Raw genomic sequence first — 13,108 nt, forward strand, 5'->3', positions numbered from 1 at the left:
ATGTTTGTTTGATATCACGATGTCTGGGTTGGGGGTACGCCCCCTCTCTCTCTCTCTGGCTACCCTGTACTGTATGGTCTGGTGGAAATGAACGCTGGGCTTGGGGTTCTGGACAATTAGCTCTTGTTACGAATCATTATCGTCAAATCATCAAACGTTCCTCATTGCCGCCCCGCCTCATGAATGCCAAGCCCTACACTGCCCCAGAGGGCTCTACGTCGTTGCTGTCCATTCACTCAGTCTCGTCCACGACTTCGGCCTTGGACTTGATGTCTTTGAGGGGGGCGCGCCACGCGTTGCGCGGTTCGCACCGCGTCCGCTTGGCCTCAGAAGAGCAACGCCCAGGAGAGTGGGGAGAGCCTGCTCTCGCCTCCTTCTCGTGATCAAATCCGGATCCTTTTTTATTTACTTCTTCTATCTTTTTGCCATCTTTTTCCCCCCACGGAACCTCATGACGCCTCTGCATCTCACCAGCGCCCTTAACCCGGTCTAAGATCCGCGTCGGTGTCTCTCTCTCCCTCTTCCTGTGCGCAGAAAGATCCCACCCGGCAAATGCGTCATGGACAGTGGCTGGGGAACACATTCATTCTATGGAGATTGCATGTCACCAAAGGTTTACCGCCCTTTTTCCCCCAGTGATCTACCGGTCTACGTTGACAAGCCTGGTCCGTTCCTTGCCCGATCAGCCCTGTCAGCCCCCAATGGTTCACTCATCAAATCTACACACACTCTCTCACACACACACTCACTCACACACAGACGATCCATCTATTCATGTAGTGTCTGGGAGATGTTGTCCCGGCATACGGACGATGATCGTCGACCGGGTCGACGCACAACTGTTTTGCCCCCCGGTCCGGCACTTTTCAATCACCTCGTCACCCCCAATGTGAAGGGAAGCAGCGTGCAGAGAAGAAAATCATGGCAGGCATCCACCACCAGAAGCGAAGGGGGCGTCACAACGGAAAAAGAAACCCACCCCGCCTTGCTCCTCCCCCGCGAAACTGGGGGAGTCAACAGAAGGTAGAAAATAGCTTTGACACAGCGGCAGTCAGGGGAAAGGGGGGGGGGGGGGGGGGTTGGTGGAACATGGGGGCAGTTGATTTAGAGAGACAGGTCAAACAAGCATCACAAGTGAACCATCCAATGACGATCGATTTCCTCCCCCCGGACCGGAGGTCGCATCGAGAGGCGGGATATATGCCTTTGCTCCAAAGTCTTGGCATACGATGAGACGAAGGGTCAGTGGAGGAGGAAAAGGGACCCGGACCACACGAAAGAGGCAAAATCGGAGAGAATGAGAGAAGGATAAGTCATCTGCTGGCTTAGCCACTCTTGGCTGCTCTAGCCCAGAGACCTGCAAGCCGACGAAGACATGAGAGAGAAGGGGGGAAAGAGGAAGATGAGGATAAAAAAAAAAAAAATGCTTAGCAAGGGCTCGTGAGGTCGGGAAGGGAGGTCCTGGGGCGGGAACAGGAACGACGAGTCTCGGCGCCGATCGTGCCGACCGGCCAAGACGACGTGCAACGATAGAAGAAAAAGAAAAGAAGAAGGGGAGAAGGGAAGAAAAAAAAGAAAGAAAAAAAGAGTAAGGAAAAGCTTCGACAATCCCGAGAAGCGACATTCCCTTGAGGAAGACTCTTGGCGGGTTTTGTGGACGACGTCGGACGTTTTGGATCCCGGGGGATGATGGAAAAGCAGGCCCAATCCTGTCAATGCCGCCTTTTGCGTATGTGCGAGTGTGTGTGTGTGTGTGTGTGTGTGTGTCGCATCTTTAGCCTTTCTTCTTTTCCTTCTATTTTGTCATTTGCTTTTTCTTCGAGCAGAGAAGGGGGGGGGGGGGGGGTAACGGAAATGGTTCATGTCTGTCGTGTAACTGGAATTCGAACAAAAGATCTACAAAAAGGGGCAACTGCAAGAGGAGAGTCGCATGACTTTAACCAGGAACCGACTGCCTTTTGGAACGTGCCCTTTCTCTTCTCGTACCGCCAGACTGGTTTGAAGGTGGTTGCAGGAGGGAAGACGGCCGGGCTGGGCTTTGTGGGCGAGTCGGTTCGCTGCATTGGGAACACCACAGGTTCGTTCCCGCGTTTTGAGCGGTTCCTTTGCGTGTGCGTGTGTGTTGATCGACAACTACCAAACCTTGCTCCCTCTCGAGAAATCGCCTTGCCTTGCTTGCTTGGCCCTTACCAAAATAACACGGCCAACAAGGGGTGGTGGGCACGAGCCATGTTTTCAAAACGGCGAAAGTTGATACGTGCCGCAAGTTATTACGGCACTTGGACGACTTGGCGACGCCTGGGACTGATTCAGCTCATGGCTCTGCCAAGGCCAGCAACTCTGGGAGCGATGTCACATCTGCAATTCACCCCGAACGCACCAACCCCCCCCCGTGGGGGACGAGCGACGTCTGATTTGCCCTGTTTCTTGGAGACTGGAGACTCTGAAGGTGGGCTCACACTTTGGAGAATGAACGAGTTGGACGCCGGCGGGGGCGATCGATGCTTGGCTGGACGGTCTTGGGAGATGCGGTGACCGAAATAAACATACATGCAGGAACTGAAGAAGAAAATAGACGAGAGAGGTCGATCACTTGCCGGTCTTGGCCCTGACGACGGCATCGGCGACGGCGACGGCGACGGCGACGACGAAATGGCACCCGGCTTACGTGGGGTTTCTTTCATATCTTAACTTAATTTTGTTCTACATTCTCCTCCATGCCGCGCAGTGGGAACGGAGAAACAAACAAACAAACGATTTTTAACTTTTTTGTTAATAATTTTTATTTTATTCTTCTTTATTGTTATTAGCTCGAGTCGGGGAATTTGGAGAGGGGGGAGAGAGGGGACCCGGAGTTGGAGGAAATTTGGAGTAAAGCGGAGTGGGGGCTAGGTGTGTGCGCGTGTGCCTCGGTCCTCGAGAAAGCCTCCCACCGACCGCTTCGGAGATGGGGGCGGGTCAGAAGGACTGGGAGAGGTTTGCAAGAGAGCAGCAGAGGAAAGGCGCGAGCGACATGGACGGCAAACGACGCGGGCAAATGACGTTTTCACCATCTCTAGAATTTGATGAGATGGCCAGGATGTGCGTTTCGCAGTCTGGAATTATCTCGGGGGGGCGGATGGATGGAGGCAGAGAGATGCAACGATGGGAACCAGCGGCAGCCACGGCCGAGATTCGCGCCGGTGCGGTTCCGAAGGAGATGGAGAGGGGCCCCCCTACTTCCTTCCTGAGAAAGATATATGACCCGATCCGATAACACACTATTGGGGAGAGCCGAGAACCAGAAGAAAAGGAGAGATGGGTATGGATACGTTGGTAGGTAAGTAAATACCTACATAGTAGTAGTAGGTAGGTAGCACGGGATCCGTAGGCAGTAATAATACCGTGTACCTTGCATCGACGAATGTCCGCGATATCCACGATATCCACGATATCCACGATGCACTGTCCGCATTTCCACGATAAATCCACGATGATATTGGCCCACATGGCGCGCTACACGTACTAGTATACTACGGAGTACAGAATCGACTAACACGATCGCGGCCCCATGGCCAATTTGGAAGAAAGGACGAGAGGAGGGACCGCCCCCCCCACCCAGGCCCAGCTGCTCTCCAGCAGTCCACAGGGACCCTGGGAAAACGAGCCCTAGATGGAGACGCAAGGTCTCGTGCCGGTTTTTAGGAGAGAGAGAGAGAAGGGAGGGGGGGATCCATCCCGCACGTCACTGGATCGGCAGCACGGCGACAGGAATTGGGACCAAGGCTCGCTTTACTTAGGTACCGTAGTGTAGGTTGTTTCTGCCATGCGTGTGTAACGCTCGCTAGCGCGGCTGGCCAATTGTGCAAGACATTCCGATGCCTGATCGCCTGCTGTTCCGGGAGATACATCGGTGTGTGGGGGGGGGGGGGGGGGAGACGGGAAGTGAGAACCAGAAAATAGAAGGAAAGGAGAAAAAAAAAAGATAGAGAGGTGACGTCCACCTGAGTTTCAGGCAAGGCGATGGCAGCTCTCTCGTCTCAACCGCCATGGGTGAGGGTCGGAGAGAATGCGACGCGACGTAACTATAGCGGTAGCATCTGCCCTGGATCTCACGCGGCTCGCATCAAACAAACGTTGGAAGCTCTTTCCTTGGACGTTGCCGCCTGGACTTACCGGAATGGGCAACAACAATGACAATAAAAGATTAGACGAGGGGAAAGAAAAGCAAGGAAAAAAGAACCGGCCTCGAACGACTTGGAAGATTTGCCATCTATTGCAGACCGCATTTCGAGGAGGGGCCGCTACTAGGAAGGAGGGCCATCCATCTCGCGCGGCGGCCTCGTCGTCGTCGTCGTCGTCGTCGTCGTCTTCGTCTTCGTCTTCGTCTTTGTCCTGCCCTTCTCCAGATTTGATGAGCCAGACCGCCTGTTTGCCGTCCAGGCTGGAAACAACACTACATGCTAAAACAATGCCGATCTTGGGCCTTCTCCCACCGTCACATCCCCCCCCCCCCCCCCCCCGTTCTAGTATGAGCCAAATAATGCTAGCGTCGTACCGTCCAGATACCCACATTAGCCAACTGGTCGGCCAGCCAGCTTCTGCTTCGCAGACGCGCCGCCGCTGCTGCCGCCATTACGTCGTTTCTGTTTGGACGACTGACTGGGTAGACGCTCCTCTTTTGGGGCGGCCGGTCCCAGCAGAGCGTGGAGGGTTACATTGTGCGCCGTACATAGACGTCGTTTGCCAAACTGTGCGGCGGACGCTAGGAGACTTGTTGAACCCTTGACTGGTCGTTGACATGCAGGAACCTGGGGACGATTCGCAGACGAGTGCGACCGTACCTGCGTGGAAGAAACGGGACGGGTGGCATTTCAGCCAAGGGGACCCTCAGAGAAGGGGCGGAGGGGGGCGCGTGGCGTCGTTGCATAAGAGGAACAGTCGTATCTATCTCGGTGTGTGCATCTCGGTGACTATCCGTACGCAACCCTCCAAGGCCTTCAAACGAGACGTTCAAAGGGGTTGTTGCTTGAATCGTTGGTGAGACCCGTAGATGACGGGAGACGAATCAGCGCGACACAATCTTGACACGGCACTAAGGCACGTACGCCTACCGACGCTACCCATCCTCGCGTTGGGCCAGGCCAGACACAGGTAGGGCAGGCACAGACGGTCTTGACAACAGGGCATGGGGGAGAGAGCAAAAGCCAACGTGAGTTTTGATGAGCAGACGCCGTCAAATCAGATATCAGGCCTTTAGTGGCAGATCTGCGGAAGCCGGCCGCGCTAGGCGGGAATTAAGGTCGGCGAACGTACCCGCGCTCGCGGGTGACGGTGTGTGGCACGACACCGGCACAGCGGCCGCCTCGGGTTATGGCGTAGCGAGCACACGAAATGTGTGTGTGTGTGTGTGTGTGTGAATGGGCGCGCAGCGGCGTCGGCGGGCTATGGTGTCTTGTCTTCAGGGTCCCGCCACGAGACTGGGCAGACCGGGGATGGAGGGCATTGCAAACCCGGGCTGTGGCTCTGTGATGACGGTGTGCTGAGCGAGCGAGCGAGCGTACGTGCGTGCGTGCGTGAGTGGATTGTGTGGTTGAAGCAAGAAGAAGGGTTGTCTCTGACGCGTAGCCGCAGCTCGTCGATGCGGTCTTGGGAAGGAGAGAATTGGGATTGGGAATTGGCATCGTGAGGAAAACAGGCGCTTCTTGGCGCTGCAGCCGTCAGACAAGTCCAGCGAGTCCGTTGCTCGCTGTCATTCTAAGCCACGACGGCCGAGCCGACGTGTGTTTCCTGTCCTGCGATCGCAAACGCTGTTCGTCAAAGTCAACGATGCGCCCAAGAGAAAGCCTCGTCCCGTAATTCGTTGCCGCCCAGCGGAGTCTGGCAGACAGCCGGTCTTCGGCGTTTCGGTGTTGACTTGGGATTGAGAAAAAAATCAAAATCGATAGGGCCAATCATACACGAGAGAGGGAAAAGAGGAACGACATAATGAAAATAATAATGGAAAAAAAAAAAAACACCACCACCACCACCAAATGAGCAGGGTCCCTCCCATGTAACGATTTCCGCCTTGTTTCTTTGCCGTTTGGTCCCTTATCTCACCTCAAGCATACACGGTATATGTGTAGGTATAGTTGTAGGTTTGTCCGGCGCATGCAACCAAGGACAAAAAACAAAAAGTAAAAAAACCAATCAAGTCAAGACCTCATACCCCCCCCCCCCCCCTGCCAGCTTGGGACGGAGTTGTGCGTAATGTTCTTATTGTCCTTAATTGACCTGAAGTATGACGAATTAACGCACCGACCAAGATTACGAAAAGACCGGAGGCTTAATGACCCAGCCACGATGCACGCAGCGCTTGGGGGGGCTTTTCCTCGTCACTAGCCGGCGAAGGGAAAAGGTTTCGTCATCTTCGGACATGATGAGACGAAATCTGAGTTTCCTCCCTTGGGCTTCTCTTTTTGATTATCGAAACCGAATTCACCTTCGTTTTCGCTGATGGTCGGGTGGCCGGCATGCTCTCCGAATCTCCCGCCAGCGCATGAGAGTGTCTTGGCCAACGAGGCTTGGTTGCGATTGCGATGCACCCGGGCACGTATACCATACATAGTTTACCCAAGGTACACACACACACACACACACACACATGCACACGACAGTGGCTTTTGTGGGTGCGCTGTGCCATGTGGGTGCACTTCCCGGTCCCGCATTTGGCGTTCCAACATGCGCAGAAAACCAATACGCGCTTTCTCCTCCACTGAGGTAGTAATACGTCCGATCCTGCGCGCGCCCACAAAGGCTCGGTAATGACGCGAGCTGCAGCTGCAGCTGCAAAGCGCAGGCGGGCAAGGCGGGCAAGGGGGCGGGTTTGGTGTAAACGAAGAAGCATGGTTTTCCGACCGACACTCGGTTCTTCTGGTTCGGCCTAGCCTCAAAAGGATGTGTGATAGAGAGAGGGGAGAGGAAGCTCCATCAATGCCATTTCGGTCCCTTCTCTCTCTTCGGCTAAAAAGCCAAAAACTGGAACCCCCGAGCGAAGATGGGACAGGACGGGGCGGGGGCGCGCGCGAGAGTATCCGTAGAGAGAGAGAGAGAGAGTGACAGGTCCAATGGCAAGGTCCGGGCTGGGAAACCTTCGCTCCTGGACGAGATTACTTCGTCAGGCGAGATAATCGATACCACGAGAGAAAGACCGGACGGAGAGCGCGAAAGCTTGACGATTTTCCCCAAGACGCAGCAGCAAGCCCTCCCCAGTCTCGGCTGAATATACCACCGATACAGTTCGATCAACATTGGCATCTGCGTTGCCATTGGGATGGGCACCTGCGCATCCTTCGGGAGTATCACGGCGGTGGAGGGGGTCTGGCGGAGACTGTACGAATTATCCCTACCGCCATCCTCCTCCTCATCCTCCTCACCACCACCATCATCATCATCATCATCATCATCATCATCATCATCATCATCATAGTCATAGTCATAGTCATAGTCACCGCCACCATCATCACCTTCCTCTGTCTGCTTCTTCGTCTTCTCTTTGCCGAGAGTGCGTGTTAAAAGCAAGAGAGACCACGGATCGCGCGCGCCAAGCGGTTGTTTCCGAGTGCCATCCCGGTCGTGCGACGCGAGCTTCGGCCTTGTCCAAAGCTTCGAACCTATATCCCTGTCACCTCACACGCTACTCCGTAGTTGGTTACGAGTTGGAATGGAGAGAGGAGAGATACGGTACGTAGCACTTGGTACGCTAGCTAGCACAGACGCCAAACGCAACGCCACCCGGGTCGTCTCTTCATCGACGCTGCTCCCCTTGGATGTTTGATCTTCTGCTGTGTTGTTGGCTGTTTCAACAACTGACCACAGCGACCCTTTACCGTCGCATCTTGGCAACGCGGGCGAAGATCAGGAGTACACTACGATGGAGACGGGCGCATATCCCCAACACGTTCCCAACACGCTCACACAACTCTGAGGATGGCAAGGACATGAATTGCCGACTCGCTGCATGGGGGATCCTCCATACGAATACCTAGGAACCAACGACCAGCCGGCCCCATCAGAAATTCATCCAAACCCCTTTGGCCAATGGCTGGCCAGGCTATCCATTGACATGCATGGTGCGCCGTCTAACGCTCCGCAAAATTGCCGTGTTTGTCGTGTGTCGTAAAGACCCGCCCACACGGCTTCTGCACCGAACGTGCGGGACTTTTTCTTCCTTTCTTTTTTTACGAATCCTTTCCTGCCAAAATACGGATCGACTTTTCCGCCCTCTGGTGCTGCTGCTCCTCCTCCTCCTCCTCCTCCTCCCCCCCTCCTTCCTGTCCTGTCCCTGTCCCGTTCCAGGTCTGCTTCGGGACGACATGATGTTCTCCAACTACGGATATGGGGATTTGAGAGAAACTTTCGGGTCCCAGTCCCGACATTTCTTGGCAGAGCTGGCCTGAGGGTCGGTGGCAGACCAGCCAGACAGAGAGAGAGCCTTGGCTGAAGCCGGTTGTGTTGTATGCAGTCCGTTCTCGCCCTTTTCCCGCCCATGTCTGTGTCTGTGTCTGTCTGTGTCTGTCTGGCTTCCTGCGTGTGGTCGAGGCTGCTGCTGCTGCTGCGCCTATGGTGCCGCAGTTGCCCTGGGTAGTGATGATAGGCCCCCGGCCATGTCCATTTCCCTTATGCATTTCGTGCCCGTCTTTGAGCCATGAATGTTATCGCCACGACTCTCCCGCTCACCTATCATGCCGGCCCGGCGCATCAACGGAAACTTTTCACAGCCGCAGTCGGGCAGAAATGCAAAGGTCGGACGAGAAATTAAGTTGCTGGATAGGGCCACATTCTGGCCGCATTCTGGTCAACTTGAAGACGTCACAAGGCCGCGAGAGGATGGGCAAGAAAACTAGCCGAGGAGAGGCCGCAGGACAGGCAGAGCCACCACCACCACCACCACCACACACACCCTCACATACGCACAAGGCGGAGAGAGAAAGAGAGAGAGAGAGAGAGAGAGACAAGACTTGGCGTCCACTGCCCGCACCGTATCTCTCACCTCAGCTCGCAGCAGCACGTCAAATAACCCCCACGGCAAGTGAAGCTCCAGACCCCCTGCTAGATCGAGGGGATTGATGGGGTTCGGGTGGGTTCCCTGGGGCTCTGCAGGGGACTTGTCGTTGAAAAGCAAGGACCCTCTCCTCGCCCAGCTCTGCCGCCCCAGGAACGCCTCCCTTCTTTCATTCTAGCGCCGTCGCTGCGCTTGCGGTGCCTGGTGGTCCTTATCGGGGCGGGCAGGCACTTCCATGGAGGGGGAGAGAAAGGGAAGGCAATAGAGGCGAGATGGGAAAAAGAGAAAGAAAAAAAAAACGGGTCCAGCAATGCATTGCGCGAACGGTGTCCCAATATGTCCTGAGTCGGGAGCTCCAAGGCCAGGCCAGCTCCTCCCAGCTGCTGGGGAGTGGAGCGCGCGCGCGACTTCCTACGCTATTACACCAGAGATTTGACGGATCGTCAGACGGGTCTCGCTCGCACGAATCTCGCTTTGTGTGTGGACAGTGCCAACGGCCACGTTGGTGCGACTGACTGGGTCGTCACTTTCGGATTTGGGGGCCTGACTAGGTAGAAGGTGGCCCCTCCACCACTATCTCTCTCTCTCTCTCTCTCTCTCTCCCAGTTCCGCTTCGTCGTTCGCCGGAATCAAGAGTAACTTGGTGACAATCGGGGGTTCGCAAAACAGGCTGATCGGTATGCCGACCGGCCGACCTGCCACATTGAACAGCGTCCATCCATCCAATCCAATCCAATCCAATCCACCACCACACATCGTCATCTCGCCTCCGACTTCCGTGCTCGGTTGCTATCGTCGTTGCCCTCGTCTTTCCATATTGTCGTTGTCGTTATCGGCTACTACTGAACTGAGGTACGTTTCCAAGGCGATCTCCCCTCTGAAGGTCGCACAGGTATCCGTACGGAATACACAATTGGTTATCGGCATCATCCGTGCCGAGCTTGCGTGAATTGCGCGAATTGCGTCTCGTTATTCCCGTGTCCTCCCCCCCCCCCCCCCCCCCCCTCCCCCCGGACCGGTAAGCGCTCTCCCCGTTTCCCATACTCGCCCACTCTCCGGGGCGAGAGCCATGACGTCCAGAACAAGCCAAGCGGCGTCTTGGGTCCTGTAGGACCGGTGTCAAGCTCAAGCCGGTCCCGTGTCGGGGCAGGGTCACGTCACGCCCAGCTCGAGGCTCGTTAATGAAGCAAAGTGAAGCATGCTCTACCAAGGCAGGCCTATATCCCGCATCGTCTTGTGCGATGCTGCTGCTGTCCGCATGCACAAAACCTCCCTCGCTTTTTGTTCCTCGTCGGTCTTGACCCGCAAGTCCCAACGCCAATTCATTTCCCACCCCCATCCAATATTGCGGTGATTTCTTCCCCATTTCCCCATGTACCCCCTCCCCCCCCTTGGCATTAATCGGACGCAGTATGCGTGATGGGTATGCATGCGCACTATTCACAATTCTTCCTTATCCAATGCTGCTGTTCCAGGCAACCCGTCCCGTTCAACGACACCGTTACACTCGATCCAGGTTGGGGTTTTGGCTCGGCCGGGGATCAGGCCTTGGCAGGTTTCTCCCCATTGTATGTTTTGTCGTCAAGTTTTGGGTTAAGAAAAGAAAGAGGGCAGCGCCCCATTCCAGAAACCAAAATAAAACTCATAAAAAGAAAAATTAAAGAATAAATTAAGAACAAAGGGAAACTGTCAAGGCAAACGCGCAACATGCTATTAGTGGTCAGGATGGTTCACGTATAGCCTCAACTCAAGGCCCGACGCGAGGCAGATCGCACAGGAGTGTTTCCAAGGCAAGACTTGGCGATTCGTTAGCCTCGGGGGCAGGACAGGGGAGGGGAGGGCAGGGGGGCTCTGGCCATTATGTGTGTTACCATGGAGGACCCTACCACACACACATAGCCAAACGCTCATCGCCGCGGTCTATTCCGGGGATTTCTTGGCGCGACGTCTCTCGACCTCTCGGACCGGAGGCCACAACGCGGCGGTCCTACGGCCAGACGTGGACATGACAATTCAGAGGCTTGGCAGAGAAGCTTTGTGCCGGTGCCCATCCAAGTTGCCTCACGCCGCACTGTACGGCGGAAACAGCACTGAGTTTTCTGGGGTGGCAGTGAGGGACTTTGAGGACAGAGAGCCACAGAAGAGTGAACCAGAGACATAGGCAGAGAGAGGCGCAGACGGGGGGCGGGAGGACAGGAGGCCAATTAGATGCAATTATGCAAGTGCCGTGTCATTGTCAGTGCAGAAATTTGCACATATGCAAGCGCGCAATTCGGACGTCGGCTTCTCGTTGCAACGAGAGGATGCCAAGATGAATGTGACGAGAAGAAAGAGAGAAAAAAAAAAAAAAAAAAAGGGTCTCACTCAGTAGGGTAAGGGAAGGAGCAAAAAAGGTTCAGGTACCACGGTACCTCTTACCTCTTTCGTGCTGTAAGCTTATCGTGTGCGGTTAGTGCGACCAGTTGAGTACTATGGTACCTGAACTAAGGCGGACGGGGAGGCGGCGGGGGGGGAGCCCTGGGTCGTATTGGTTGTCGAAGAAAGAAAGACGATGCAAGCGAAGAGGCGCGGCGGCGATGGAGGCTGATCACGTGATGCGGGTTTCGGAGCAGAGCTGAAACTGTCGCGGCCATGGGGCCGGACGAGGCATTCCTGGCAGTACGTACCGTACCTGCCCTCGACGAACAGACCTCACCACAAGTGTGTGCTGTGTGATGGTGGTGGTGGTGAACACGGTACGTACATACACAGCACCCGCCGGTGTACGGTAGATAGCTACCTATCGGAGGAAGTGCGAGTGGGAATCGGGGAGTCCCAAATCCACCGATGGTCAAACGTCTATTGTTCTCTGTTCCTTTCGAGCCCACGGAACATGTCCTTGACCAGGGGGTGTGTCCGGGTCCGCGCTCGCTCAACCAGGACTAGACGGATGGGACACAGCTCTGCCGACTCTCACGTCTGGAGCTGTATTGCGGCGCTGGCGCGCGGAGTGTTGCCCGAGAACAGGTTCGACGAAATCTCGGAATTACGCAGTATGTCTGGAAGGAGAGAGAGCTCCAGGCCCTGGATCCTCTTCGTCTTCTTTTTTTTTTTTTCCTTTCTTGGGTGCGGCGCCCAGCCCAGGCACAACCGTAGTGCTACTGAGGCATTTATTTTGGTAATGGAGGGGACATGAAGTTTACCACCATCTCCACGCTCTGCCCCCATACAAGGCGAAGTCACTAGAGAGTTTCCCGTCGAAACGCACGACTCACGCTGGCTTCCCCTTGTTGTCAGATATCCATACTCGCATCCTGGCAGATGAGACAGCAAGTTGTCTCTGTCTTGATAGGTCGGCCCGTCTAATGGGTACCTGGGGAGAACCAATTTACGCTAGAAACTGGCCAATACTCTTCCACAGAAATGATGGCAAGTCCAACGGGAGAGGCGATTGATGAGAGAGAGAGACGCCGACCAGGTCCCCACGTCTAACCCCGTCCATCGCGCCCACGGCCACACGCCCCCATGCCCATGCCCACGCCCCACGCCCACGGCCGTTTCCTCTCTGCCTGCCACTTCCCAGCAGCTCCCGTCTCTGGTCTTGTCAGGTTGCCGTCGAGGCTGTAACCTCGACGGGCAGTACGTACACAGGTACCGCCTCATCTGCAGCGCCGCCCAGCCGACAAACATGTTCCCCCCTTCGTCCCTTCCGCCTCGAAATAGCATCGACGTCGTTGGCCCGCCCGGTCACAGTGTGCGAGTTTTTCCCTCACCCGCATCGGTTTTGATGCTTGCAACTTCTTGGCGTTGATCCGAGCAAGACGGGGTACCCAGCTACACGCTGGTCCCTTGTTCACTCACACACACACACTCACACACACACACACATAGCTCTTACACACACACACACACACACACACACACACACATCCTCATACACACACACACACACGCCTTCACACGCATGCTGATGCCGCGGTCTCTTGCCTCCATTGAAGTGCTGTGCTCCGTACCCCCCCGTCCATTGCAAAATGCCGGCCCAGACAGGTCCTCCCCATGCCGCCTCGCCTTGCCTTGGTCCCATCTTCTCGTTCCTATCCGCGG

General features: G+C 55.5%; 5 protein-coding genes across 5 annotated transcripts; 2 read left to right on the plus strand and 3 right to left on the minus strand.

The window, feature by feature from the left end:
- The first annotated feature begins 380 nt into the window (after nt 1-380).
- On the plus strand, nt 381-1,061 carry LY79DRAFT_557322 (uncharacterized protein). Its single transcript, XM_060558084.1, has one exon. The coding sequence runs from the start codon at nt 560-562 to the stop codon at nt 1,025-1,027; it is 468 nt and encodes a 155-aa protein (XP_060413003.1). The 5' UTR covers nt 381-559; the 3' UTR covers nt 1,028-1,061.
- LY79DRAFT_244949 (uncharacterized protein) lies at nt 1,062-1,835 on the minus strand. Its single transcript, XM_060551781.1, has one exon. It carries the CDS (start codon nt 1,622-1,624, stop codon nt 1,118-1,120), a length of 507 nt encoding a protein of 168 aa, XP_060413004.1. The 5' UTR covers nt 1,625-1,835; the 3' UTR covers nt 1,062-1,117.
- Nucleotides 1,836-2,821: 986 nt separating this feature from the next.
- On the minus strand, nt 2,822-3,628 carry LY79DRAFT_244952 (uncharacterized protein). The gene has a single exon (XM_060551782.1). It carries the CDS (start codon nt 3,487-3,489, stop codon nt 2,959-2,961), a length of 531 nt encoding a protein of 176 aa, XP_060413005.1. The 5' UTR covers nt 3,490-3,628; the 3' UTR covers nt 2,822-2,958.
- Nucleotides 3,629-6,146: 2,518 nt separating this feature from the next.
- LY79DRAFT_557327 (uncharacterized protein) lies at nt 6,147-7,081 on the minus strand. Its single transcript, XM_060558085.1, has one exon. It carries the CDS (start codon nt 6,866-6,868, stop codon nt 6,386-6,388), a length of 483 nt encoding a protein of 160 aa, XP_060413006.1. The 5' UTR covers nt 6,869-7,081; the 3' UTR covers nt 6,147-6,385.
- Nucleotides 7,082-8,502: 1,421 nt separating this feature from the next.
- Nucleotides 8,503-9,194, plus strand: LY79DRAFT_244964 (uncharacterized protein). The gene has a single exon (XM_060551783.1). The coding sequence runs from the start codon at nt 8,584-8,586 to the stop codon at nt 9,088-9,090; it is 507 nt and encodes a 168-aa protein (XP_060413007.1). The 5' UTR covers nt 8,503-8,583; the 3' UTR covers nt 9,091-9,194.
- Nucleotides 9,195-13,108: the final 3,914 nt, after the last annotated feature.

This window comes from Colletotrichum navitas, assembly GCF_030913465.1.
Source record: "Colletotrichum navitas strain CBS 125086 chromosome Unknown LY79scaffold_39, whole genome shotgun sequence".
NCBI classification, from domain to species: domain Eukaryota; kingdom Fungi; phylum Ascomycota; class Sordariomycetes; order Glomerellales; family Glomerellaceae; genus Colletotrichum; species Colletotrichum navitas.